The sequence below is a fragment of the Bos grunniens genome, chromosome 8 (genome assembly GCF_055505025.1).
Source record: "Bos grunniens cultivar Pamir isolate PY7600 chromosome 8, Bosgru_T2T1.0, whole genome shotgun sequence".
Lineage (NCBI taxonomy): Eukaryota > Metazoa > Chordata > Mammalia > Artiodactyla > Bovidae > Bos > Bos grunniens.
Genome location: NC_141172.1, coordinates 21,763,273 through 21,789,687, shown reverse-complemented (window position 1 = coordinate 21,789,687; position 26,415 = coordinate 21,763,273). Strand labels below are relative to the sequence as shown.

The window sequence follows — 26,415 nt, the reverse complement described above, 5'->3', positions numbered from 1 at the left end:
GTCCCATTGTTGTTGGTCACTAAGGCGTGTCCACTCTCTTTGATCCCATGGACTACAGCACGCCAGGCTTCCCTGTCCTTCTCTATCTCTCAGAGATTGTTAAAATTCATGTTCATTGAGTCGATCCAATGCAATCGAAGCATCTCACCCTCTGATGACCCCTTCTCGTCCTGCCCTCAATCTTTCCCAGCATCAGGGTCTTTTCCAGTGAGTGGGCTCTTCCCATCAGGCGGCTGAAGTCTTGGAGCTTCAGCTCTGTCCCAGAAGTAGTTCTAAGAGAACTATACACACCAAAGTTTGAGTAGACCTAGTATTTGAAGACTGTTTCAGAAAATGATAATCTGCAAACAAAGAGAGTAAGAGTAAATTTAAATGGATTTTTTAACTTTCTGGATAATTTCTCAAAATATTATCTCAGGTGGAAGCAGAGACTCTCAGAGTTGTTGTTTAATTGCCATAATCTGCCAGGCTCCTCTGTAGATGTCAACGTAACACCACTTGAAATATAGGATTGGAACTTATCAGGTGCAAAGGGAACTGTGTACTCAGCTGTCATCTAATGATTGTCATGTCCCTGAAATGAGCGAATGGCACTTTTGTGACAATGACGAATAGGAACTGGAAAGGAAGACCTTACTAAGTGTTCCTCTAAAATAGGAAGCACATTGTCAGAGCAGACAGCTCGGTCCGGTGCATGAGACAGTGGACATGGGGGCAAGACTCCTGGGTTGATGTCACAGCTGCAGCCTGCACTGCCTGTGTGACCTTTGGCACTATGGTTGTCTCCTCTTATATGGAACTGATAATCATGTAAGTTTCTCTGGATTTTTCTGAAGATTGTAGGACGTAACGTACTTCTGACAATGCTTGGACACATAAGATTTCAGTATCTGTTAACTGTTCCCACGAGGCAGAAAATTCACACATCCAACTATGGAAATGGGATAGAATTTCCCTGAGATGACCTGCTTCCCTTCCTTTAGTGCTCAGCTCACTGGTCAACATTATAACATCTAATCTCATCTCTTGCATGAACATGATGTGCTGTCCAAACACTACATCTAGTAGCTTCCAGCTAACAGCTGACCCCTCACACATGAATAAAATGACCGTCCAGTCTGTACCCCAGTCTCCTTTCAGGGTGAGTTAATAGGTTTACATTCTCAGAATCCAATACCATCCACGAAGAGTGAGAAATGTAAACAGACAAATAAAGATAAATAAGTAGATACTGGGAGTTAGCAACGCCGTCCACTATCCTTTTAGGTAACACTGTGCCTAAGAGCCTGCTACCCTCCCCTGGCTCTGTCTGCAGCTAAACCATTTCACATAAGCTGGTCTGAAATCTGTCACTCTGTAGAGCACTTCATCCCTGTTTGTGCAGTTAAGTGACATTTGTCATTTGGACAGAGACGTCACTATAGGTTTTTCATTACATCGTTTACTTTCTCCTTACCTTTGTGCGTTACTTCTTCACTCACTGCTTCCTTTTGCATTCTAGGAATGTTCAATGACTGGAAAGTTTTGATCTCTTGAAAAATCGTGAAGGAAATACATTAACTATTCTATTCATTTACATTTCTGTTCCTTTTTTTGCCATAAATGTCAAAGTGGAAATAGAAAAGATTGTAGGAGCATTAGCACAGCTTTTACAAACTGAAATACAAATGTCAAAGAAGAGGTAGCAATATGAAAACCGTATAAAAGGAGCTAATAAAAAAGTGGGTTGCTTGGACATGGCAAGGACAATGGCCTGGGATAAAAAAGGGACATTCTAACCACTTGAACACTTGAACAGGAGCGGTGGTTACACTTTACGTTCATGAGAGTGACTTTGGAGGATTCATCATCTTTGTATAGGCTTAGTTTGTAACCAGGAATGGTCAGTTTTGAATTTACACTGGATCTGCTTCTGTGACGTCAATTCTTTTTGTCTGAAATTCACATTTGGGAAGGCCAGAATCACAGATAGATATGACATCTTTGTTTGTTGACATGACATGAGATATTCCATTTCACACCACCCATGAAATGAATATCAGGAAGTGCAACTAACACATCCGCCTACCTGAGGCTTGCTGGCTGTTCTGGGAGATATTTTCAGGAATTAAACGTCCTTTACTTTGTTTCCTCACCTCCCTCCATATCTGATTCATCAAAGAGTCTGATACCCAGGACCCCCACAAGATGGTTATTTTGAGGCACTAGCCTTTCCTCTTCTCAGTCAGCCAGTTTCCGAATAAAGTCCTTTTCTGCTCCCAACACCTCGTCTTGGATTCATTGATTTACCCAGCTGCAAGCAGAGCAACTTGGACTCTGTAACAAGCTCAGCATTTTGATTGGCACATCATAAATGTTTAGTAATTTTCTCAGTTATGGAGAGTAAATAAAACCAAAATTGACAAATTAAAAGTTCTGCTGAGGAGAATAAGGTGAGATCCATGCATATAAAGCTCAGATATTTTTCACGTCTAATCAAGTCTTTCAAGAGGAATATGCAGAGGCAGCAAAAGAAGATTTGAAAAAGAAGTCTAACAAAGTTTCCTTAAAAGTTGGTCTTAGCATCAGGAAGAAAGATCCAATAGCTCTTAATTTATCATTAGTACCAAGTTACTGAGATGATAAGCATTCCATTGAATTAGAACATCTACGTTTTTAATGAATGCATTTTACTTCAATGTAAGGATACAGAAGAGCAGAAACTCATGACAGATTTCCAGGCTCTTGAAGTGAAAATAAGCCCAAAATGAGGTAGTACATGTATCTTGGTAAACTCAGAATATGAACATTTTGGACTTAATATTTAAGAGGCACACAACAGAAGATCCTTAGATGAAATGAAGATGAAGCAATGCTCACAATTGCTCATCTCAACTGGAATGCTTCCTTGAGGAATTGACCAATGGTTCTTCATCTCCTCAATGATGATACTGATGATGCTCATCTCTAACCCCATCTCTTCCTCTGAATCCATGAACTGCCTCAGAGCCTTGACTTGGAAAAGCAGGAGACCTTCACATTTGCATCAAATAAACACAATCTCTCTCTTTCCTGTCTGGGCTACAGGAAAGACTTCAGATTCCCTCAGGAGCAGGTGAGTGGCGGCCAGCTCCAGAGGCCCAGGCCTTCTCTGTGCTCCACGAGATGCTCCAGCAGAGCTTCAACCTCTTCCACACAGAGCACGCCTCTGCTGCCTGGGACACCACCCTCCTGGAGCATCTCCGCACTGGACTCCATCAGCAGCTGGACGACCTTGACGCCTGCCTAGGGCAGGTGATGGAAGAGGAAGACCCTGCCCTGGGAAGTACGGGCCCCACACTGGCTTTGAAGAGGTACTTTCAGGGCATCCATGTCTACCTGAAAGAGAACGAACACAGTGACTGGGCTGGGAAACTGTCAGAATGGAGATCACGAGGCGCTTTCTGTGTTAACAAGTTCCTAAGAAAACTCAGAAAGTAAGAAGGAACCTGATTCCCAGTGACTCGTGTCCTAGCTCAGACTCTTCATTTTCAGTCATTTCCAAAACTCTGATTTCTACCTCAGCCATGAATAGTTTGAGTGACATTTGATATTGGCATTAATATTGAGAATATCAACATCCAGCTGTTTTTAGAATTAGAGGAATCTGATGTCGTGTGGCTGAATCTTATGAAATAACATGTTTTTGTATGAATGTAATTCATTTATTTGTATTAATTTATTTACTTTTATGGTACTCACATTTATATGTTCTATTTATTACATGCATGCATGCTATGCATGCTGAGTCGCTTCAGTCATGTCCGACTCTATGCGACCCTAAGGATAGCAGCCCTCAGGCTCCTCTGTCCACAGGATTTTCCAGGCAAGAATACTGGGGGGGTTGCCATTTACTTCTCCATTTTATTCCATAAGAATATAGAATTTTCTTTAATAAAAATGTACCTTTTATTTACTCATGAAATGTATTTGAAGACATGTTTCTTCCTCTTCCTTTTGAATCTTTTCCCAGAGGCCTAATGCTGTAAAACTACATATAGAAAGATGTTGTGCAGTGCGTTCCTTTATTTGCTGGCCTTGTGGAGAGTCTTGAGTATGAGAGGCAGAGGCCCTGACCTTACAGAGCTCACACTGGAGCAAGGACATTGCCATGAAATAAGTAGTTATAAGATAATTAGGTATTTACATTTGGGCCCTGGGCTACACAGAAGTATCAAATGCTGATGACAGTGAGTATCCTGGGAAGCTCATTTAGACCACCTTTAAATGACTTAGCAGCAGCAGCAGCAGTCTCCCCAGGGAAGTAATGCAAAGTATGAGACTTGAAGAATGAGTATGAATTTGTTAAGTAACTCATGAAGAGCAAAATTTCCCAGAATAAAAAAAACTAATAATATAAAACAAAGCATAGCATATAGAGTGTCCCTGCAGCAGGAATGGTTCTGGTCCTTTTAAAGATGTGAACAAGACCGAGTCCGTAGACTGTACTCATGCATGTAGAGGATAGCATGGCATGACCCTGGAGATATGGAAAAGGGCCCAGTGATAGACTTCTGAATGATGTTAGATTTTATCTTAAGAACCAAGGAAATTACTTGCGAATTTAAAGCTACAGAGCCACTCGGACCAAAGCAGATGCAGGGAAATTCATGAAACCAGCAGTTCTCAAAGTGTGGTCTGTGGGCCCCTGCAGATCCCCAGGACACTCTACAGGGATTCATGAGGTAAAATAATTACTATAGTGACATCAAGATCTTATCTGTCTTTTCCACCACAGTAACAACTTCTGCTGGTGGTGCAAATACAGTGCTGGGCAAGACTACAGAGCTGCAGTGTGGATCTGAGCAGGGGCACCTCAGTGCCTAGTCATTGTCATGCTTTTACGTATCATATACTTGAAGTTGGAAAAAAGGACAGTTTCACGTAAGAAGATCCTTCGTGAAACAGCAAGATGAGGAAATTTATGAAACCTTAACTTTGGAGTACACATTTAAAAATATTCTCCGTTGTAGTCTTTTTAACATGTTGTGTGACAGGCACGTCTGCTGCATGCCTGGTGATTGTTCTGAGGAGAAGCACTTGGATGATGATTATGTGAGTTATGAGCTAGACTACCACTCTCTTGAGAAGATCAAGCTTTACTCCACAGAATGACAGTCAAATCGTGGTCACTCAGAAGTGCCCATTTGACAGACACTTTCTTATACTATTTCTATTAATGTTATATGAATATTCTTGTTGACTTAAATGAATGAGGCCAATCTATTTTCAATTCATGTTTCCAGGATATGAATTCACCTCAATGTGTATCTTTGCTTCTGAAAATTTGAGGAGTAGCGATTTAATTTCCATTACTTACAAAATTTCTAATTCTATGGTTTAACTTTGACTTGACATAATTTATCAGGATGATGTTACATCTTTAAATGATGCTTTAAAATAATATTAAAATTAATTGCGGGCATTGTGATCTGAGCACACAAACTGATACAAATATTTTTCCCCTGGAGGAATCATGGATATTTTCTGTGATGTCTAATGTATGATAATTATCATGGATGGTTTATTGATATTTGAAACAAGTTATATTTCCTATTCTGGGTTAAGGGCCAAGAGTGTTAATCACTAATGTCCTCCTCTAAATCGTAGTTTCAATTCTTCTCTTTACTACTTTATATATGGTTTTTTACAGACTAGTAGCATTGTACTGGGCTTCCCAGGTGGAGGTAATGGTAGAGATGCCTGCCAATTCAGGAGACAAGAGGAGACACCAGTTTGATGCCTGGGTCAGGAAGATCCCCTGGAGGAGGGCATGGCAATGCACTCCAGTATTCTTGCCTGGAGAATCCCATGGACAGAAGAGCCTGGCAGCCTATGGTCCACAGCGTCACAAAGAGTCAGACACGACTGAAGCAACTTAGCTCGCAAGCACAGCATTGAGGTAAAACTTCAGTGCTCCAGTGTTTCTGTTCACATTGCTATATAATGTTATATTTTTTACTCATTGTTTCATACCATTTGAAATTTAGCTCAAGCATTTAAAAAATGTTATTATAGATTCATTGTGTTTCCTGTGTATATTGAACTTCTTTCTCACGAAGAATAATTTCTTTCTCACATGTTTGTTTCTGGAATTCTCAAGTGTATGAATATTGATATTAATGACAATGATCTCATTGATATTAACATTGCCACCTCTAATTATTTCCTACATTATATTTTTGGGCTCTGAATTGGCCCCCTTCTGTCTTGCCCTTGTTTTGGTATTAAGTATTTAGTATTATTTGATTTTAGGTTTTTCTTCCTCTTCCAAGTAATAATGGAGTTTGTGTATTAAATCAATCAAGGCATCATTTATGTTTAAGCAGATTCTATTAATTTTTTAAAATTATTTTAACCTTTCTAAGTTTGGGTCTCAAATGTATTGGATTTATGCTTTTAACGTGAGTTTTAGATGTTTTTTGACTCTTGTCATACTTCACTCAGTTCTCCAACAATCATTTATTTTAGTTAATATATAATGTTAAAGCAATTTAGAGTTTCTCTGAATCCTTGAATGAAAAACTGAACAACAAAACTGCAAAATTTAAAGTAATTGAGACTTCCTTGGCCGTCAGTGGTTAGGACTCAATGTTTTCACTGCTGTGGGCCTGGGTTCGATCCCCAGTCAGGAAACTAATGCCTCTTAAGCCACGTGGCACAGCCAAAATAATAACAAACTCTTTAAAGTACATTCCATTCATGTGACTATTCACTTCTAGTTCTTACTAGTACTGTTGCTTTTAATCAACACAGCAAATGCTCACAAGAGATTTGATAGGACTAGAGATGCATGTGAAGCTATGGTCAAGTGTAAACCCAGGGGAATGTCTAAAAGTTAAAGGAAAACACATTGTTTACTTAAGAAAATGAAAACACATTAAGTTTGAATGCTGATAGAATGATGGAAAGTGGATGCAGTTTGCAAAATGAGTGCCATGTATTCCAAATATGACGATTGGAAATTTTTGGAGTCCTGTGGTTAGTAAGGCCCTAATCAATTTGAATGAAACAATTCTCACTTTAAGGTGAAGCATATGAGAATACAGCAATGAGTTTCATCTTCTTATCTAGCTTGTAAACTTGCTCTGAAGGCAGTTCTCATCCTGGGAGTCAAAATCTTTTTGAACGATGATGATGCTCTTGCCGTCATTAGACATCATGTCTCCTGACCTGTTCTTCAAAACTTCTCTTGAGACTGCGTCCAGGTACATGTACAACTAAGGAAACCACGGGGAAATCTACGTTCAGTGTCACACAGACTCTCTCATAAAACTACCCCGCAAGCTTTAACCAAGAAACAGATGAACCAGGTGAGATCTGAGAGGGGCAGGGGTTACTTCATCACACCAGGCTCTCCATCTGTCCCTGGAAGTCTTTGATGGCCTTTCTTCAGGGATCCATTATTCAGCCTTGGACTGGAGCAAGGAGCAAGCTACAATACTGAGAGAATGAAGAGCTGAGGCAACCTCCATCTCTGTGTTCTAGGTCCTCAGCCTTGTAGTCTTGGTTCACTAGTGAGTGATGCATTTATGAACAAACATGAACTATTTTTCCTCTATTTTTATAACCTTAACCATGGACATTTTATGACCATATCATTTTCCCCAATGTATCAATTTCATACATTAAACCTATCCATTTTTTCACTTCCATAAAGTGAATAAATTATTTTTCTATTTTTTATTATTTTTCTTGATGAAACATACTTGACTCATATATTTGTTTTTGATGGGCTACAAATGATGTATAATTTAAAAAATAAGGTAAAGTACTTTTCTCATGTTCTTGATAGTATTTCAGATCTAACATGGTTTCCAAATAGGATTATAAATTTTTTGAGTTTTATTACACATATAAGACACTGATTCATTTCCATCGTTAGATTTTAACTAAATGTAGAAACATTCCAGTGTTAGGACTTCCAGTGATAACTTGCAAACTCCAAGACGTATATTGTTTTCTTATGTGAACCATAATAACATCGAAAATCACACACAAACTTTCCTTTGTGTTTCTCTAGTTTTATACTTTTCTGCATGGTTGTTGTTGTTTGGTCCATCAGTCGTTTCTGACTCTTTGTGTCCCCATGAACAGTAGCCTGCCAGCATCCTCTGACAAGAATACTGGAGTGGGTTGTCATTTCCTTATAGAGGGGATCTTCCCACCCTAGGGATGGAACCCGCATCACCTGTCTCCTGCAGTGGCAGGCAGATTCTTTACCACTAGTGCCATCTCATCTGTTAAATTGTAAGTTCACATAGAGTTTCATTAATTTTAACTTAGAAAAGCATCAGGATTTCACATGGAACTGTTGTACTCACAAATTCTATTTAAATGTTCTAATTGTTGAAACATTTCTTTTGTATTTAGAATATTTCATTCTGTGTATCACAATTCAGCTTTCAGGCATGGAAAACAAAACAGAGAGGATTTTTTGGAATGAATATGCCAATCGCAATAAATAAATTTTCCATTATAATAGGAATTTCAAAAATTCAAATTTTGAAAATCTTCAGCCATCATGTAAAACAGAATCTCTATACCATCTATGGTTTCCCTGACCTAAATTAACCACCTTTCTAGAGAACCAATTTGAGGCAAAGCTAAACCAGACCCCCCCAAAAAAATACATATACATATATAGTTGTATCAACATTCAATAAATGAAGATCATAGCATACAGTCCCGTCACTTCATGGCAAATAGATGGGGAAAAAGTGGCAACACTGTCAGATTTCATTTTCTTGGGGTCCAAAATTACTACTGACGGTGGCTGCAGCCACCAAATTGAAAGACTGTTTCTCCTTGGAAGAAATTATATGAGGAACATAGACAGTGTGTTAAAAAGCAGAGATACCATGTTGCCAACAAAGGTCCTTGTAGTCGAAGTTATGGTTTTTTCAGTAGTCATGAATGGATGTGATTTGAACCAAAAAGAAAGCTGAGCACCGAAGAATTCATGTTTTTGAACTGTGGTACTGAAGAAGATTCTTGAGAGTCTCTTGGACTGCAAGGACATCAAACCAGTCAATCCTAAAGGAGATCAACCCTGAATATGCGTTGAAAGGACTGGTGCTGAAGCTGAAGCTCTAATACGTTGGCCACCTGCTGAGAAGAAACTGACCCTTTGAAAATGACCCTGATGCTGTGGAAGATTGAGGGCAGGAGGAGAAGGGGGCGACAGAGGATGAGATGGTTGCTTGACATCACTGACTCAATGGACATGAGTTTGAGCAAACTTGGGAGATAGTGAAGGACAGGGAGGCCTGGCATGCTACAGTTCATGGGGTCCAGACAGTTGGATATAACTAAGCGACTGAACAAAAATACATACACATATATAAATACACACACTTGTACAATATATATTAAATAAGTATACACATGTGTCTTGCTACTTTAACATAAAAGGGTGAACAGCAAATGTTTACTTGAATTGCTATCTTATCCTCTATTATTTATTCTCCTGCACCATAAATGTTACCTCATCAGCAGGATAACAGCAAGACTAATTCAGTGACTATTTGTGGTATTAATAGACTAAGCATAGTAATGTGTCAAACATTTTATATAGTGTTTCATCAATTGCAATTAATTTTATCTCTTAACTCTTTGTGGATACAAAAATTTGTTTTTGTTTTTCTTGTCCTCCCACACAGCATGTGTGAGATAGTTTTTGAAGCTCATTTTTAGGAAGACTGTCTTCAACTTTCCATTTCCAGTATTTAGAAGATCAGGATGAGGCTCTTGGGCCTGGACCCAAATGGAAGACTCACTCATCACGTTTCTTCAGTCATCCTCAAGTAGTTGCAAGGAACTGCCTGATTCTTCTTTTCTTGTCTCCCTCAGGTAGTAAGGAAACAGCCTGTAATGTGTCTACACTGTGGATATTTTCCTGTAGGCAATGCCTTTGGGGGATCAGCTTGAATATTTGTTTCAAAGGGTGGATGATACTGTGAAGTATGACTGGCATTCTTGTCATTCTCCCCAAAGCTGAACTTGGAGAAAAAGCATTTGGGTCAGATTGTATTTTAACGAAGTGTGTGGAAGCAACAATACTTCTTTCCCTCAGCCCCTACCAGAACTTTATTTGAACAAATAGTACAAACGTGAACGTGGTCTCATGCCCTGTCAAGTACAAACTAGCACGTGCCATTGGCACTTGCCATCTACCTACAAGGATTCAATCACGTGTTCTTGCATCTGCTGATTTTTAACACCCCTGGAAAGGAATGTAAGGTGGAAAGCAGAAGTGAGGCATGCTGTGTGCAGCGAAAACTGACAGAACAAATCTTCAGAAGGTTAGCGATTTTCAGGAGCCCCTTTTAACTCAATTGTTCTTCTATCTCCTCATATCTAGAAAAGCATGAACATCCTTCATGGTGATGACTGCTTCTTGTGACTCCAAGAAACTTCCCCGACACTGGCAGAAAACTTCCACAAAAAACAGGCACATGAGTACATGTATTCCCCCTTCACCAAAATCACATATATCCCTCTGTGTGTCTTTGGAACAGCTTCTCAGAGCTATCTGATGTGCTGTCTCCTGGGCTGCAGTCCTCATTTTGCCCCCCAGACACTTAACTTTCAACTTTCGTGTTGTGCATTTTTGAAAGTCAGCACCCTGAACTTATCTCTTCATCCATTCATCACCCAATAGTTTCCCAACTTGCTTGCAATGAGATTCCCATGAGGATAAATCCAGTCCATGGAATGTGAGAGGAAGTGCTCTCACCCTGTATAGTCCTGGCCCTTGGAAATATCCCCTGTGAGCCACCAGACTTCATCCCTTTACTGCCAGCTGTACTAGATCCAAGTACCACAGACAGCCTTGGAGTCACATATTGTTGATGGAAAAAGCCACAAAACAGAAGGCACCCATGTCTCTGAATGACCCTTTGAATGCGAGCAAATGAGAAGATTCACCTGATCCAGAAGGTACTCTTCAGAGAAGGAAAGATAAGTTTCTATTATGATGAAAATCCGCACAGTTTATTCTTCATCTGTATAGCACCTAGAATTAACTGAGAAAGATCTTTAAGAACAGAGGATCCTGAAAACCTGTCCATGAGAAAGAAACTCTGAACCTGAGTATAGATAATACCAGCCCCGCAGACATCAAGAGATCTTTTAAATGATGATCAAAGATCTTTAAACAAGAAAAGACATTCTGTTCTGCTGTCCACACCTGTTCCTGAAAAATCACGATTTTCATTTCAGTTTTCAGTGCCTGAGGCAGTATGAGCTGCAATTGCTTTGGAACAGGAAGCAAACAATAATGGAATTCATTAGCGAGTGTTACAAATATAAACATCTGTATTGTTGCCATTTCTTTGAGGATTCTTACAAGAGGGAAAGGCACTTTTAATTTCCACTCTGACAGCCTCTCAAGCAAAGTGGCTGTATTCCAGCTCCCTGAGGTAGAGACGGATGCCATGGAAATACTACCGGGCAGCAAGTCCCAATGAGAACAGCACAGATTGTCTCCTTGCATCTGCTCCAGTTCTCACAGTCTCTGATCCGGGCTGCCGAGTAGCACGGCTGTCCTCCGTGGTGAAGAATTGGAAGCTCTGCTGGAGCCTCAGATAGTGGTTGCTGGGGCCCTGAGTCGTCTGCATTGGAGTGATCATCTCTCTTTTCCACGGAAATCTGAAGTCGGCTTTGTCCTTTAGGCGCGACTGAGAGCGGTACCTTTGCATCTATTTCAAGTGTTTGAAGATTTCCTTGTTTTTCTGGCACGGGATCCCAGGCACGTTCCAGCAAAGAGAGCAAGCAGGGATGCAGCAGAGCATCACTCCTTCCACCAGCAAGTGGATGGGGGCCATAAATATGTCAGTGATTCTGCAGATGGCCGGAGGGGGCGCGCGAGCACCGCGAAACGATGAGCCAAGAGCGCTGAGATGGAACCACAGACGGCCTGCTTCTCCCGGCGACCGCGAGAGCGCTCACGCTGTGGTTCGATCGTTTTTTGCTTTCGAATCGCAGTCTTGGAAGAGTTTGTAGTTGACTGCGTGCGGCTGCTGGAGAGACAGGACGCAAAGTTTCCACAGAGCTTTTTATAGGACCACTGATTCAAGGGTGCGCATATCTTTAGCCCTTTTATGGAAAAGGGCTGGTTTCCCCTGTCCTGAGTAGGGAGCCAGAATATTGCATGTTCGGAAAGATCGCCTGAGTAGTGGGCTTTCTTTCCACATGTCAACCCGAACTGGCCATGTTTGAGGAAAAGAACCCCCAAGGCGGGGCTTCTGAGCGAGATGAGGCTGATTTTATAGATTGGCGCTGGCTTCTGGCGCGAGGGAAGCCACAGCTCAGAGAAAGGCACCGGGCAGCAGTGATGGGATTCTTGGCGATGCGAGGATGGACAGCTTTGTGCCCAAAATGAAACTAGAGGGTGAGCAAGAGACTACTGGTTGCCGGCTCATATGGGCCGTTGCTGACCGAGTGACACACGGTATCCTGGATGAGACAACTAGCTGTGCCGCTTTGATGGCGGGGAAGGGGGGAGCGTGGCGAACACGCTGGAATCTCGCGTTGGCTTGAAGACGATAAGCTGTGGTAGGATGGGAGGGCGTTGTGCACCAGGTGAAACACGGCGGAGTGTGCGTTGCGCACAGGGCGCGCGTTGGCTCAGAGACTACTCGCTGTGGGATCCTGCTGGGACGTTGCTCACACGCTCGAATCCCGCGGTAGCTAGGAGACGACGGTATGCTGTGGGATAATGGGAGGGCGTTCGGCACAAAGTGGAGCACAATGGCCCCGATGTGACTATTGGCTTTACCACGATTGGGGAGCGAAGTAGGGGCCGGGATGGAAGGTCGAATCCCGCGGTGGATCCAAGACTATTCGCTGTGGGACTATGGGAGGGACTTCGGAACAAAATGAAACACAGTGGCCGCAATGACAGTCTCGCCTAAGGAGCGATTCTCGGCAGTGGCGATGAGACTATTTGCTATGGGACAATGGCAAGAGTTGAGGTCAAATTTATACCCGGCGGTGGGGATGAGACCTTGGGTGATCTGAGTATAGGGCAGCTTTGAAGAAAAGTGAAACACCACGGTGGAGATGGGACTATTGGCGATGGGAAGGCAGGACAGCGATATTGTGCACAAAGGGGAAACCGGCGGCAGCAGTGAGCCTCTAGGCGATGGGACCACGGGCGGACGTTGGGCATAAAGGGGAAACTGGTGGTGGCTTTGAGAAGAATGGACGAAAGCGTTGCGGACAAAGTGAAAGCCAGCATCGGCTATGAGACATTTGTCTACGGGGACTATGCGAGGGCGTTGCTCACGAAGGGGAGCCTGCTCTAGCCAGGAGACTATTCCCGATGGCACGATGGGAAGGCGTTCTGCACGAAGTGAAACAGGGCGATGAGATGAGACCTTGGGCGATGTCCTTGGAGTTGAAGTGGAACACCGCTTTGCCGATGAGCCTATAGGCGCTGGGACCACGGGAGGTCGTTGGGCAAAAAGGGGAAGTCGGCGGTGGCAAGGAGTCTTGGTTTTCAGAGGACAGATAGCGTTGCGGACAAAACGAAAGCCAGCTTGGCGTTGAGATAGACAGCTTGGAGACTATTGGCTTTGGGACGATGCCAACAGGCGATGAGACCTTGTCAGAACATTGCAGACAAAAGAGAACAGGGCGGTGGCTAGCAGAGTATTCCCTATGGCACGATGGGAAGGCGCTACGAAGAGAGTGCATTTCAGCCCTGCAGTGGGGATGAGACAGGACAAAGGAGGACCCTGAGACGGCGATGAAACTATCGATGTTTGCGCTGAGAAGTCGGAGGGCTTGGGGCAAGTGTAAAACAGCGGAGGCGATGAGAATATTGGCGAGAGGACGCTGGGACAGAGTCCTGCACCACGTGAAATCCGGCGAGGGTGGGGGGTGGGTGAGGCTGTTGCAGATAAGACCGTTGGAATGTGTTGCCGACAGAGTGAAAGCGGACGTCGCGTTGAGACGAGAGGCTGTGGGGCACTGGGGGCGGCGTTGCGCTCACTTTAGATGCCGCGGTGGCTGAGATTATTCGCTGTCGGACGATGGGCGGGCTTGGTGCTCAAAGTGAAGCACAGCGGAAGCGAGGAGACTATTGGCTATGGGGTGATGGGAGGGCGTTTCTCATACAGGGGAGCCCTGCTTGGATTTGAGACGCTGAGTCCGCCTTGCGGACAAAGTGAAACGTGACGCTGGCGAAAAACTACCGATGGTGGGACGATTTGACAGCTTTGCGACAGAGTTAAACCCGGCGGAGGGATGAGACTACCGGAGGATGGATGGGTGTGGTCCACACAGGGGAACCTGGAAGTGGCGACGAGACTATTCGCTGTGGCAAGACGGAAAGGCGTTGGGCACAAAATGAAACACGGTGGCAGCGCTGAGGCTTTTGGCTTCGAGTTGATGGGACGGCTTTGCGGACAGAGTGAAAGCGCGCATAGGTGATGAGACAATCGTCTTGGGGTGGTGGCACCGCGATGTGGACCAAGAAAACCTGGCGGTGGGGGTGAGACTGTGAGAGATGGGACGATGGGAGGACCTTGAGCACAAAGCGGAGTCTGGTGGAGTTAATTAAAGGTAATGGGGCATCCTAAATGACATCCCAGAACAGAAAAAGAACATTAGGTAAAAAAACGAAGGAGATCTGGGAATTCCCCGGAGATCTAGTGGTTGGGACTCTATGCTTTCAGGGCAGGAGGCCCGAGTCCCATCCCTGGTCAGAGAACTAAGATCCCACAAGTCTGAGAACCAAAAATAAAAAATAAAAAGCTGCTACAACCAGAGTCTCTGTGGGAGAGAGAGGCATTAAGGAGTTCTTAATAAAGTGTAGACTAGGTAATTTTTAATTAATTAATTAATGACTGGACTGGCTCTTTGTTGCAGCAGGTGGGCTTTCTCTAGTTGGAGCAAGCGTGGGCTGATCTCTAGTTAAGGAGCTCAGGCTTCTCACTGTGGAGCTTTCTCTTGCTGCAGAGCACAGACTCTATTGGGGTGCACAGGCTTAGTTGCCTCACAGCACAGGTAATCCTCCCTGGCCGGGGATGGAACCCATGTCCCCTGCATTGGCAGGTGGATTCTTAACCACTGGCCCACCAGGGAAGTCCCAGACTTTAATCCTTTTGAATGTAGCATTGACAGGCAAATTACCCTCACTTTTGGCCTCTAAGTACAAGGCTATAATTAAAATTTGATTCAAATTAGATGGCCAGAAACTAATGAAAAATAGCTTTCTCTGTTAGAAATCTCTGTCAGATTCTTTTTTTTCCATCTTGATCATTAATAAGGATTAAGCAACTTGCCCAACTAATTCTTTTCTGAGAGAGCAAAAGACATGTAAGCATGTGATGAGGTGGTCAGCATCAGTGAGAAGGGAATACAGAGTCTACAATAGGAGACTGTCAAGGCCACCTCCTACTGAGACTGACACTGTCATTTAGTGAGCAAATATTTATTTAGCAAATGTTTCTTAACCATTTCATAAACAAAAGAAACAAATGCTGCCGACTTATTGGACTATTTTTAAAATGTCTCTCAATAAACTTTAGCTACTGGCTTGATTATATATTTTTCACATTCTTTCTGGTTTTTTTTTTCCAACATATTTATTATTTACTGTTGTTGCAAGAATGAATGAAACAGTTTTTTCATTACATTTTCTACTTTTTAATGGACTGAGTTTTCCTTACATTTTCATACACAAACACATAACAAAATAATTTTGGTTTTTAATCTGGCTAAGTTTACAAATGCTATATCTAAAAGTATTTGGTTGGATTTTCAAATGTTTAAATGAATGTATATTGTCTGCAAATAAAAATTTTAAAGGATTAAAAATGTCAAGGGTGATGTTCATATAGAGCAACTGCTATTTGGTGTATAAATTTGTACTTTAAAAACATTTTGTAGCATAGTTGAAATATGCATAGCCTATGATCTATGACCAGCAATGACCAGCAATGACCCTGGAAAAAAATCAAGTGCATATGCATCAGGATATAAGTAAAGAATACTTATACCAGCACTATTGATAACAGTACCAAACACGAAATGACGTAAAATCCCTTAAAATGGCATAAACAAATAAGTTCTTGTCTAGGCTTATAATAGGATTGTTAATAACAAGATGTAAGAAGCACAATAAATGCACGAACATAGTAGTGAGTAAGAAAAACTCAACTCAAAAGAAAACACAAACCATTTGTATAAATACACAAAATTTAAAAATAGGCCAACCTAAACTGGAGACATTTTGCTCAGCAACCTAGAGAGCTCCTGTGAAGCTTCAGGACCACAATGGAGAGTCTGTCTCCAGCTTGAGGGAAGGGAGTGTCTTCCCACCTTCCAGCTGCGGCCTCGCTCTCGCCCTCTCTCAGCACCTGAGGCTGACTCTGCCCAGGCTGGGGTTGCCCTGTGCTCACAGCCAATAGCTGATGGGCCCAGAGCCCCTCCTCAGGCCTCCCACCTGGTGTGGAGAGGGACAATATGCAGAGAGATCTAAGTGCCCCTGGTTGCAGTCTTCTCTCTTCCCCTTTCTCACACCCTGCACATCTTGTCACAGGCCTTGGATAGACTCATTGTGCACTTTTTTTCTAGCTCACTTCAGGATGCAGCTGGAACTAGGTACTCGGCTGAAAGCTTCTCTGCCTAGCTCTTCTAACTCCTCCAGAACATACCCAACCAGAGGATCCCACACTGTGCTACCCTGTCACTCTCAGAATTCGCCCATCAGAGGATCGATGGCCCAGGAACAGGCAGGAGCAGCCCAGGCCTTGTTTTCACTGTTTGTTGCCAGGACCCGCTGCTGCTGGACATTCAGACCTGCCCTTTCAAAAAGTGCCCGTCAGCATCAAGCCTGCTTTTACTTCAGATCCCAGGCCGTTCTCTGAGCTGGGCTTTAATCCTCAGAATCACTGTCGGGAGTGCAGTGAGTCAGGCTAACCCAAGGTCGAGAAAACGGTTAAAAGGGACAACACATTGGCTGCAGCTGCTGAACAAGCCTCAGAGACCCCCCTCTGCTGACATGTGAGCAAGTCCCACTGTGTGGGTTCTGGGTTAGTTTCCTGTCTCTGAGGCAGTTTCTGAATCTTCCTTAAAGAGAAACAGCCCAAAGCAAAGCCATCTACATACTCAAATCCGACAAGTGACTTGAGTTTTGTTACATCATCAGAGATTGTGTAATGAACCACAGAAGGCAAAAACAGCAACGAAATTGATGCAACAAGTGAAAAGGAAATTAAATGCAAGCTGCCAAACGGGATTTCAGGATCCAGCCTGGGAATCCCCTCTGGCCTGGCCTCATGGCTGAGGTGAAAGCACAGAGCAGAGGATCCTCCTGACTGCCTGCCAGACGCCTGTGTCTTCCTGGCTGAAACTCTGAGCTCCTAAACTCCAGGGAAAACAAAAGAATCCAGTGAGGGTGGGGGTGAGTCCTTGTAGACAGCTGGCCTGTGTGCCAGGTAGGAATGTTTCCGTCTAGAACTCTGGGTATTGTTGCAACAGGCTTGGCCTCGTCATCCCAGTGAATGGCTATTTCCCCTCTCACTGAGTGGTGGGTGAGCTGCAGGAATCTGTCTCTGAACAGCTCTCTGGGAACTGCCTCATCTTCCTGAGCACAGAACCAGAACATCAGGAAATAATCTTCTAACCAGATTCAAACCCAAAGAGTTAGTACGTCAGGAGCACTTAGGAAGTGTCTGGTACCATTGTGAGCATGTGCTATAAATTAAGGCAATTAATCTTACCACAATTTCAAGATAAGCCTTTATGATTATCTTAGTTTTGCAGTTAAGACATAATGCAGGATTTTATAACTAGGCAATCTATTTTGATGTATAAATGAAGAAAAATCTCAAAGATCTATTTGCAAGGAAATATAAATAAATGAGAAACTGAATTATATGAAAAATGGATATTTATGTGATATACATTAGTCCATATCTGTCCATATGTACAAATTTATTAACTACATATGAAAATGTCTAGAAGGATACCCATTAAATTGTTAACAGTATAGGATCATGATGCATCCTCCAAGAAGCCAAGGGTAGGCATTCCTTTGTATGAGTTATTTAAAAGTTTATGGATGACGTGTGTGTTTAATATATATAAATAAGCTTAAGAAACCCTCTTTACCTCTCTAGAGTCACATGGCAGCTACTGGTTCTCACATCTCTTAGCTGTCTCTGCAATCCCCAGGCTGCCTTGTTCTTCTTGCCTCCATTTGAACAATTTAGGAAGACTCTTTTCTCAGGAGTGACCAAGTATAGAAAACTTACTCTCCCTTCCACATCCTACTCCAGGACCCTAGATTCCACATATGCAGATTGACCTCCCATGATGGATGTGCTGCTGCTGCTAAGTTGCTTCAGTCATGTCCGACTTCGTGTGACCCCATACACAGCAGGCCACCAGGCTCCCCCGTCGCTGGGATTCTTCAGGCAAGAACAATGGAGTGGGTTGCCATTTCCTTCTCCAATGCATGAAAATGAAAAGTGAAAGTGAAGTCATTCAGTCGTGTCCAACTCCTAGAGACCCCATGGACTGCACCTACCAGGCTCCCCCATTACTGGGATTCTCCAGGCAAGAGTCCTGGAGTGGGTCGCCAGTGCCTTCTCCGCATGATGTATATGGTTCTCCACTAATCCTTGAAGGCGCTCCGATTCTTACAGGCCCCAAGCAGGAAACTGTGTCCATGACCTGGGCTTTTCTCCACGCATCTCCCTCCCACTTCTAATCTATGTCTCAAGAATCACATTCATCCCTCCTCACATTGTCCATTGTTCCTTCTATGACCCTAGGTGGGTAACCCCATTCCCTTTGTATTCAGGTGACTTCAGTATAGGTTTATCTTGTAGGATCAGGCTTTGGGTTAGATTTTATTCAAAGGTGTGTGCTAGTCCATTTGTTGTTTTCAAATTACTTTTATTTTCTCTCCTGAAAAACAAGAGTAGTCTTATACAAAATATAAACAAAGCAAATGTGAATGATAAAGTTTAAATGCTATGAACGGTGTAAATATTTCCGATAATTGAAATAAATAAATGAATATTACAACTTTTTAAGATATGGAAAATGGATTCTTACATCTGTTTTGAAAAGTTATGGTAACAAAACATTTAACATACATTTAAATAATCCCACATATTAGCTATTACTTATATGTCATCTGACACAAAACGAGTTAAAGGTTGCATTTTGAGTCTTAGAAAATAGCCATTTAGTTGACCAGATGAACTGTTTTCACATTCAATGTTTTTTTTTATTTCCTGAGTTTTCCAATGAGCTCATTAGCAAAGACCAAGCACCTTCTGATTTCCATGCTGACAACCTCCCAGGCACAGTGGCTGCATTCTTTCTCTTTGAGATACACACTCATTCGCTGGAAGTAACTCTTCACAGCCAATCTGGAGTTCTCACTCCCTAGAGGTGACTGTTCCGGTGTCCTTCCCTCTCTCAGACACGTGTCCAGGTCCTCCAACTGCTGATCAAGTCCCACGAGGAATCTGTCCAGGAGGCTCTCGTCCCGACCTGCAGAAGAGCCCGTGGTGCCGAAGAGCTGGAAGGTCTGCTGGAGCAACCCGTGCACAACAGCTATGGCTTCTGTCTTCTCAAGCCTGGTCCTGTGCACCACGGTCTGAGGAAATCTGAAGTCAGTCCTGTCCCTCAGACAGGACACAACGGGCAGTCTCTCCATCTGACTCCAATGTGTGAAGCTTTCCAGATTGCCGAGGCGGCTTGCAGGCAGCTCACAGCCCAGGGAGCACGTGGGGCTGCAGCAGAGCATCACCAGGGCCAGCAGCACAGAGATGGGGAGGGCCACTGGGATGCTGGGGGCTCGCAGGACTGCCTGCAGGGGAGATCTAGGCAAGGTCTGAGGGCTTGGGGTGATGGGTGGCTCTTAAAGAGTGAGTAGAGAAACTTTCATTTTCTGGGTTTTTCCACAGTTTGCCCTTTCCTTTCTTTTTCTACTCTTTGTAATGAAATCAATAAAAGTGCTAATTTTTGCCATGAGTGCCTACGTGGGGACATCAAATCATGCGTGCCACTGTGGTTGATAGCTACACAGCCGTATGTTATGCTTTTTACACCTCCTTAGTTGTTCCTGGGAGAAGAGTCTGGTCAATGTCAGAGAAGGACAAAATATTCATACAAAAGGTGGCTTTTCCAGGTGACCAAGAAATGCTCAGTACGAAAAGAGCTTATGAGAGAAGCTTTTGATTTTTCTCATGTTTTCCTCATTTACCCTTTTCTCCCTTCTTTAAAAAATTCCAGTTGTGATTGTAGCTTTACGATATCACCTGAGTAGGCCTTAAGCTCCCTGGAGACATTATAGGGAACACTATCACTAATATCATTTGTTAAAAATGAGTTATTTTGCAACAAGAATCCACAAGTCACTTTTTAAGGTGCTGGTTGTCCTAAAACATTCATGTTTGCCTGTGTTTATTTCTCTTTCTCCTCTACCACTACAATATTTCACAGGATCCTTTGCTTCAGTCTTTGTGAGATAGTACAGATAATCTCATCTCCTTAAATATTTCACTAGGAAGTGAGCTAAGTAATCCCTCTAATTATGTAACATTTGACTGCCCTGATAGATTGTAAGCTCCCTAAAGGCAGTAATGGCACATGTGGGGAATCCAGGAAGGTGTCTGTCCCAGAGGAAGTGCACCGAGGGGTCTCTGTCCCATTGTTGTTGGTCACTAAGGCGTGTCCACTCTCTTTGATCCCATGGACTACAGCACGCCAGGCTTCCCTGTCCTTCTCTATCTCTCAGAGATTGTTAAAATTCATGTTCATTGAGTCGATCCAATGCAATCGAAACATCTCACCCTCTGATGACCCCTTCTCGTCCTGCCCTCAATCTTTCCCAGCATCAGGGTCTTTTCCAGTGAGTGGGCTCTTCCCATCAGGCGGCTGAAGTCTTGGAGCTTCAGCTCTGTCCCAGAAGTAGTTCTAAGAGAACTATACACACCAAAGTTTGAGTAGACCTAGTATTTGAAGACTGTTTCAGAAAACGATAATCTTCTGCAAACAAAGAGAGTAAGAGTAAATCTAAATGGATTTTTTAACTTTCTGGATAATTTCTCAAAATATTATCTCAGGTGGAAGCAGAGACTCTCAGAGTAGTGGTTTAATTGCCATAATCTGCCAGGCTCCTCTGTAGATCTCAACGTGACACCACTTGAAATATAGGATTGGAACTTATCAGGTGCAAAGGGAACTGTGTACTCAGCTGTCATCTAATGATTGTCATGTCCCTGGAATGAGTGAATGGCACTTTTGTGACAATGACGAATAGGAACTGGAAAGGAAGACCTTACTAAGTGTTCCTCTAAAATAAGAAGCACATTGTCAGAGCAGACAGCTCGGTCCGGTGCATGAGACAGTGGACATGGGGGCAAGACTCCTGGGTTGATGTCACAGCTGCAGCCTGCGCTGCCTGTGTGACCTTTGGCACTATGGTTGTCTCCTCTTATATGGAACTGATAATCATATAAGTTTCTCTGGATTTTTCTGAAGATTGTAGGACGTAACGTACTTCTGACAATGCTTGGACACATAAGATTTCAGTATCTGTTTACTGTTCCCATGAGGCAGAAAATATACACATCCAACTATGGAAACTGGATAGAATTTCCCTGAGATGACCTGCTTCCCTTCCCTTAATGCTTAGCTGACTGGTCAGCATTATAACGTCTAATCTCATCTCTTGCGTGAACATGATGTGCTGTCCAAACACTACATCTAGTAGCTTCCAGCTAACAGCTGACCCCTCACACATGAATAAAATGACCGTCCAGTCTGTACCCCAGTCTCTTTTCAGGGTGAGTTAATAGGTTTACATCCTCAGAATCCAATACCATCCACGAAGAGTGAGAAATGTAAACAGACAAATAAAGATAAATAGATACTGGGAGTTAGCAACGCCGTCCACTATCCTTTTAGGTAACACTGTGCCTAAGAGCCTGCTACCCTCCCCAGGCTCTGTCTGCAGCTAACCATTTCACATAAGCTGGTCTGCAATCTGTCACTCCGTAGAGCTCTTCATCCCTGTTTGTGTAGTTAAGTGACATTTGTCATTTGGACAGAGACGTCACTATAGTTTTTTCATTACATCATTTACTTTCTCTTTACCTTTGTGCGTTACTTCTTCACTCATTGCTTCCTTTTACTTTCTAGGAATGTTCAATGAGTGGAAAGTTTTGATCTCTTGAAAAATCGTGAAGGAAATACATTAACTATTCTATTCATTTACATTTCTGTTCCTTTTTTTGCCATAAACGTCAAAGTGGAAATAGAAAATATTGTAGGAACATTAGCACAGGTTTTACAAACTGAAATACAAGTGACAAAGAAGAGGTAGCAATATGAAAACTGTATAAAAGTACCTGCTTGGACATGGCAAGGACAAAGGCCTGGGCTAAGAAAGGCACATTCTAACCACTTGAACACTTGGACAGGAGCGGTGGTTACACTTTACTTTCATGAGGGTGACTTTGGAGGATTCATCATCTTGGTATAGGCTTAGTTTGTAACCAGGAATGGTCGGTTTTGAATTTACACTGGATCTGCTTCTATGACTTCAATTCTTTTTGTCCCAGAAATTCACATTTGGGAAGGCCAGAATCACAGATAGATATGACATCTTTGTTTGTTGACAGGACATGAGATATTCCATTTCATACCACCCATGAAATGACTATCAGGAAGTGCAACTAACACATCCGCCTACCTGAGGCTTGCTGGCTGTTCTGGGAGATATTTTCAGGAATTAAACGTCCTTTACTTTGTTGCCTCACCTCCTCCCATGTCTGATTCATAAAAGAGTCTGACACCCAGGACCCCCACAAGATGGTTATTTTGAGGCACTAGCCTTTCCTCTTCTCAGTCAGCCAGTTCCCGAATAAAGTCCTTTCCTGCTCCCAACACCTCGTCTTGGATTCATTGATTTACCCAGCTGCAAGCAGAGCAACTTGGACTCTGTAACAAGCTCAGCATTTTGATTGGCACATAATAAATGTTTAGTAATTTCCTCAGTTATGGAGAATAAATAAAACCAAAATTGACAAACTAAAAGTTCTGCTGAAGAGAATAAGGTGATATCCATGCATAAAGCTCAGATATTTTTCACGTCTGATCAATTCTTTCAAGAGGAATATGCAGAGGCAGCAAAAGATTTGACAAAGAAGTCTGACAAAGTTTCCTTAAAAGTTGATCTTAGCATCAGGAAGAAAAATCCAATAGCTCTTAATATATCATTAGTTCCAAGTTACTGACATGATAAGCATTCCATGGAATTAGAACATCTATGTTTTTAATGAATACATTTTACTTCAATGTAAGGATACAGAAGAGCAGAAACTCATGACAGATTTCCAGGCTCTTGAACTGAAAGGCAAGCCCAAAATGAGGTAGTACATGAATCTGGGTAAATTCAGAATACGAAAATTTTGGACTTAATTGCCGGGGTCCAGCCCCGGCTGATCCAGGGTATTCGAAGTGGGGACGGTGTTGGCGACCTATTTATTCAAATATTTCATCAAAGATATAAAGAGTAATAGGATGAGGATAGCTCAGTAGGAAAATTCAGTGGAGAAAAGAGGCTGAGTAGCTTGGTTTATGCGGGAGACCAATAAAACTTCAAGACAAGAAGTTTGCACCACTTACGTAGGCCGCAGGCGTCCTTCTGTTCTCCCGAAGGAGAGGAGACACTGAGGCCTCCGCGGTCGGATCTTAGAAGCCCAGGAATAATTAGTAAGCATGGCGGGTTCCACGCTCCAGAGGGAGACTCAACCAGAGTTAGAGAGAGCGCGACATGGGGAGACCAGTATTTCGAGAAACTGATCCCAATTCTTTATTTTCCATGGTCTACTTTTATACACTGAGATGTTATACAAAAGTCATGCGGGGTCAGCAGTCCTGACTTTTATCAAAGTCAGGTGCTTCATACAAATGTATACAGAGGTCTTAGGGGTGTTACATCATCTTCTGGCCAGGGGGTCTGCTGACAATTGATGACCCTCTCCTTGTGACAGTGGTCAGTCAACCAGAACATTTTTTCTCCAAGGGTGATTATTCTTAAAACAGATGCCACCCAAATAAAGTTACATTCCTATAGGGTGAGGGTGTAGTGGGTTTTAGGAAAGAATTTACTTAGCCTAAGGTCTAACATGATTAATATCAAAGGTTAATACTTATTTCTTCTATATATTCATTAATGTGTGTAAGGGCAGGGGATGTGAAGACTTAGCAGTAAACATTGGCTCAACAAATGAAAAACCCTTCACCAATACAATTTCTAATTAGCCCATTATACTTATACTAATAGTTTTCTAACTTCTCTAAAGAACCTGTTTTTTAGAAGGTTTAAAGCATCTCGTGCCTCTCACGGTTGGGAGGCTGTGAGCAATCACATGTGGCCGGACAAGCCTGTCAGGCAGGCCAGAGAATCTTCAGAGGAGTTTGTAGGTTAAAACACTCTGGTCACGACCAGGAGTTTTTATTAACTGGAGCTCTAAGTTAACTCCTTCTCTGAAAGAGGTGGTGGGGGACAGCCCCCCGTAAAGTCAGAGGTGTAGGTGAGAGCACAAAGTATTAAGGTAGGCAGGCTGTGGTTATGGGGGTAGACGCTCGAGGATTTCCAGGGGGACTCCTGAGGCTCAATCCCGCCTTTGCGTATGTCGAGCCTCCTTCCTCATGACCTTTGCCACGGGTAGAGTACCTCACTCTGGCCCCCAACACTTAATATTTAAGAGGCACACAACAGAAGATGCTTAAATGAAATGAAGATGAAGCAAAGCTCACAACCGCTCATCTCAACCGGAATGCTTCCTTGTGGAATGGACCAATGGTTCTTCATCTCCTCAATGATGACACTGATGATGCTTGTCTCTAACCCCATCTCTTCCAGAGTCCATGAACTTCCTCAGAACCTTGACTTGGAAAAGCAGGAGACCTTCACATTTGGATCAAATAAACACAACCTCTCTCTTTCCTGTCTGGGGTACAGGAAAGACTTCAGATTCCCTCAGGAGCAAGTGAGTGGCGGCTAGCTCCAGAGGCCCAGGCCTTCTCTGTGCTCCACGAGATGCTCCAGCAGAGCTTCAACCTCTTCCACACAGAGCGTGCCTCTGCTGCCTGGGACACTACCCGCCTGGAGCAGCTCCACACTGGACTCCATCAGCAGCTGGACGACCTGGACACCTGCCTGGGCCTGGTGACGGGAGAGGAAGACTCTGCCCTGGGAAGGGTGGGCCCCACACTGGCCTTGAAATGGTACTTCCAGGGCATCCATGTCTACCTGAAAGAGAAGGAATACAGTGGCTGGGCCTGGGAAAGTGTCAGAGTGGAAATCACGAGGCGCTTTCTGTGTTAACTAGTTCCTAAGAAAACTCAGAAAGTAAGAAGGAACCTGATTCTCAGTGACTCATGTCCTAGCTCAGACTCTTCATTTTCAGTCATTTCCAAAACTCTGATTTCTGCCTCAGCTATGAAATAGTTTGAGTGACATTTGATATTGGCATTAATATTGAGAATATCAATATCCAGCTGCTTTTAGAATTAGAGGAAATATATCTGATGCCCTGTGGCTGAATGTTACTGAATAACATGTTTTTGTATGAATGTAACTCATTTATTTATATTAATTTATTTATTTTTATGGTTCTTGCATTTATATGTTCTATTTATTACATGCATGCATGCTATGCATGCTAAGTCGCTTCAGTCGTGTCTGACTCTATGCGACCCTAAGGACAGCAGCCCCCCAGGCTCCTCTGTCCACAGGATTCTCGAGGCAAGAATACTGGAGTGGGTTGCCATTTCCTTCTCCAGTTTATTCCCTATGAATATAGAATTTTCTTTAATAAAAATGTACCTTTTATTTACTCATGAAATGTATTTGAAGACATGTTTCTTCCTCTTCCTTTTGAATCTTTGCCCCGAGGCCTAATGCTGTAAAACTACATTTTTACAGAAAGATGTTGTGCAGTTCGTTCCTTTATTTGCTGGCCTTGTGGAGAGTCTTGAGTATGAGAGGCAGAGGCCCTGACCTTACAGAGCTCACACTGGTGCAAGGACATTGCCACGAAAGAAGTAGTTATAAGATAATTAGGTATTTACATTTGGGCCCTGGGCTACACAGAAGTATCAGATGCTGATGGCAGTGAGTATCCTGGGAAGCTCATTTAGACTACCTTTAAATGACTTAGCAGCAGCAGCAGCAGCAGCAGTCTCCCCAGGGAAGTAATGCAAAGTATGAGACTTGAAGAATGACTATGAATTTGTGAAGTAACCCATGAAGAGCAAAATTTCCCAAAATAAAAAATTAATAATACAAAACAAAGCATAGCATATAGAGTGTCCCTGCAGCAGGAATGGTCCTGGTACTTTTAAAGACGT

General features: G+C 42.9%; 3 protein-coding genes across 3 annotated transcripts; 2 read left to right on the top strand and 1 right to left on the bottom strand.

Annotated features, from left to right (window-relative positions):
* The first annotated feature begins 3,144 nt into the window (after window positions 1-3,144).
* LOC147366808 (interferon tau-like) lies at window positions 3,145-5,133 on the top strand. Its single transcript, XM_086414640.1, has 2 exons — window positions 3,145-3,455; window positions 5,016-5,133. Exons 1-2 carry the CDS (start codon window positions 3,145-3,147, stop codon window positions 5,131-5,133), a joined length of 429 nt encoding a protein of 142 aa, XP_086270766.1.
* A 14,137-nt stretch (window positions 5,134-19,270) lies between these two features.
* LOC147366807 (interferon alpha-2-like) lies at window positions 19,271-22,824 on the bottom strand. The gene is made up of 2 exons (XM_086414639.1): window positions 22,815-22,824; window positions 19,271-19,908 (listed from the first exon to the last, which is right to left on the bottom strand). The coding sequence occupies exons 1-2, from the start codon at window positions 22,822-22,824 to the stop codon at window positions 19,271-19,273; spliced, it is 648 nt and encodes a 215-aa protein (XP_086270765.1).
* A 1,006-nt stretch (window positions 22,825-23,830) lies between these two features.
* Window positions 23,831-25,390, top strand: LOC147366806 (interferon omega-1-like). Its single transcript, XM_086414638.1, has 2 exons — window positions 23,831-23,842; window positions 25,025-25,390. Exons 1-2 carry the CDS (start codon window positions 23,831-23,833, stop codon window positions 25,388-25,390), a joined length of 378 nt encoding a protein of 125 aa, XP_086270764.1.
* The last annotated feature ends 1,025 nt before the right edge of the window (window positions 25,391-26,415 follow it).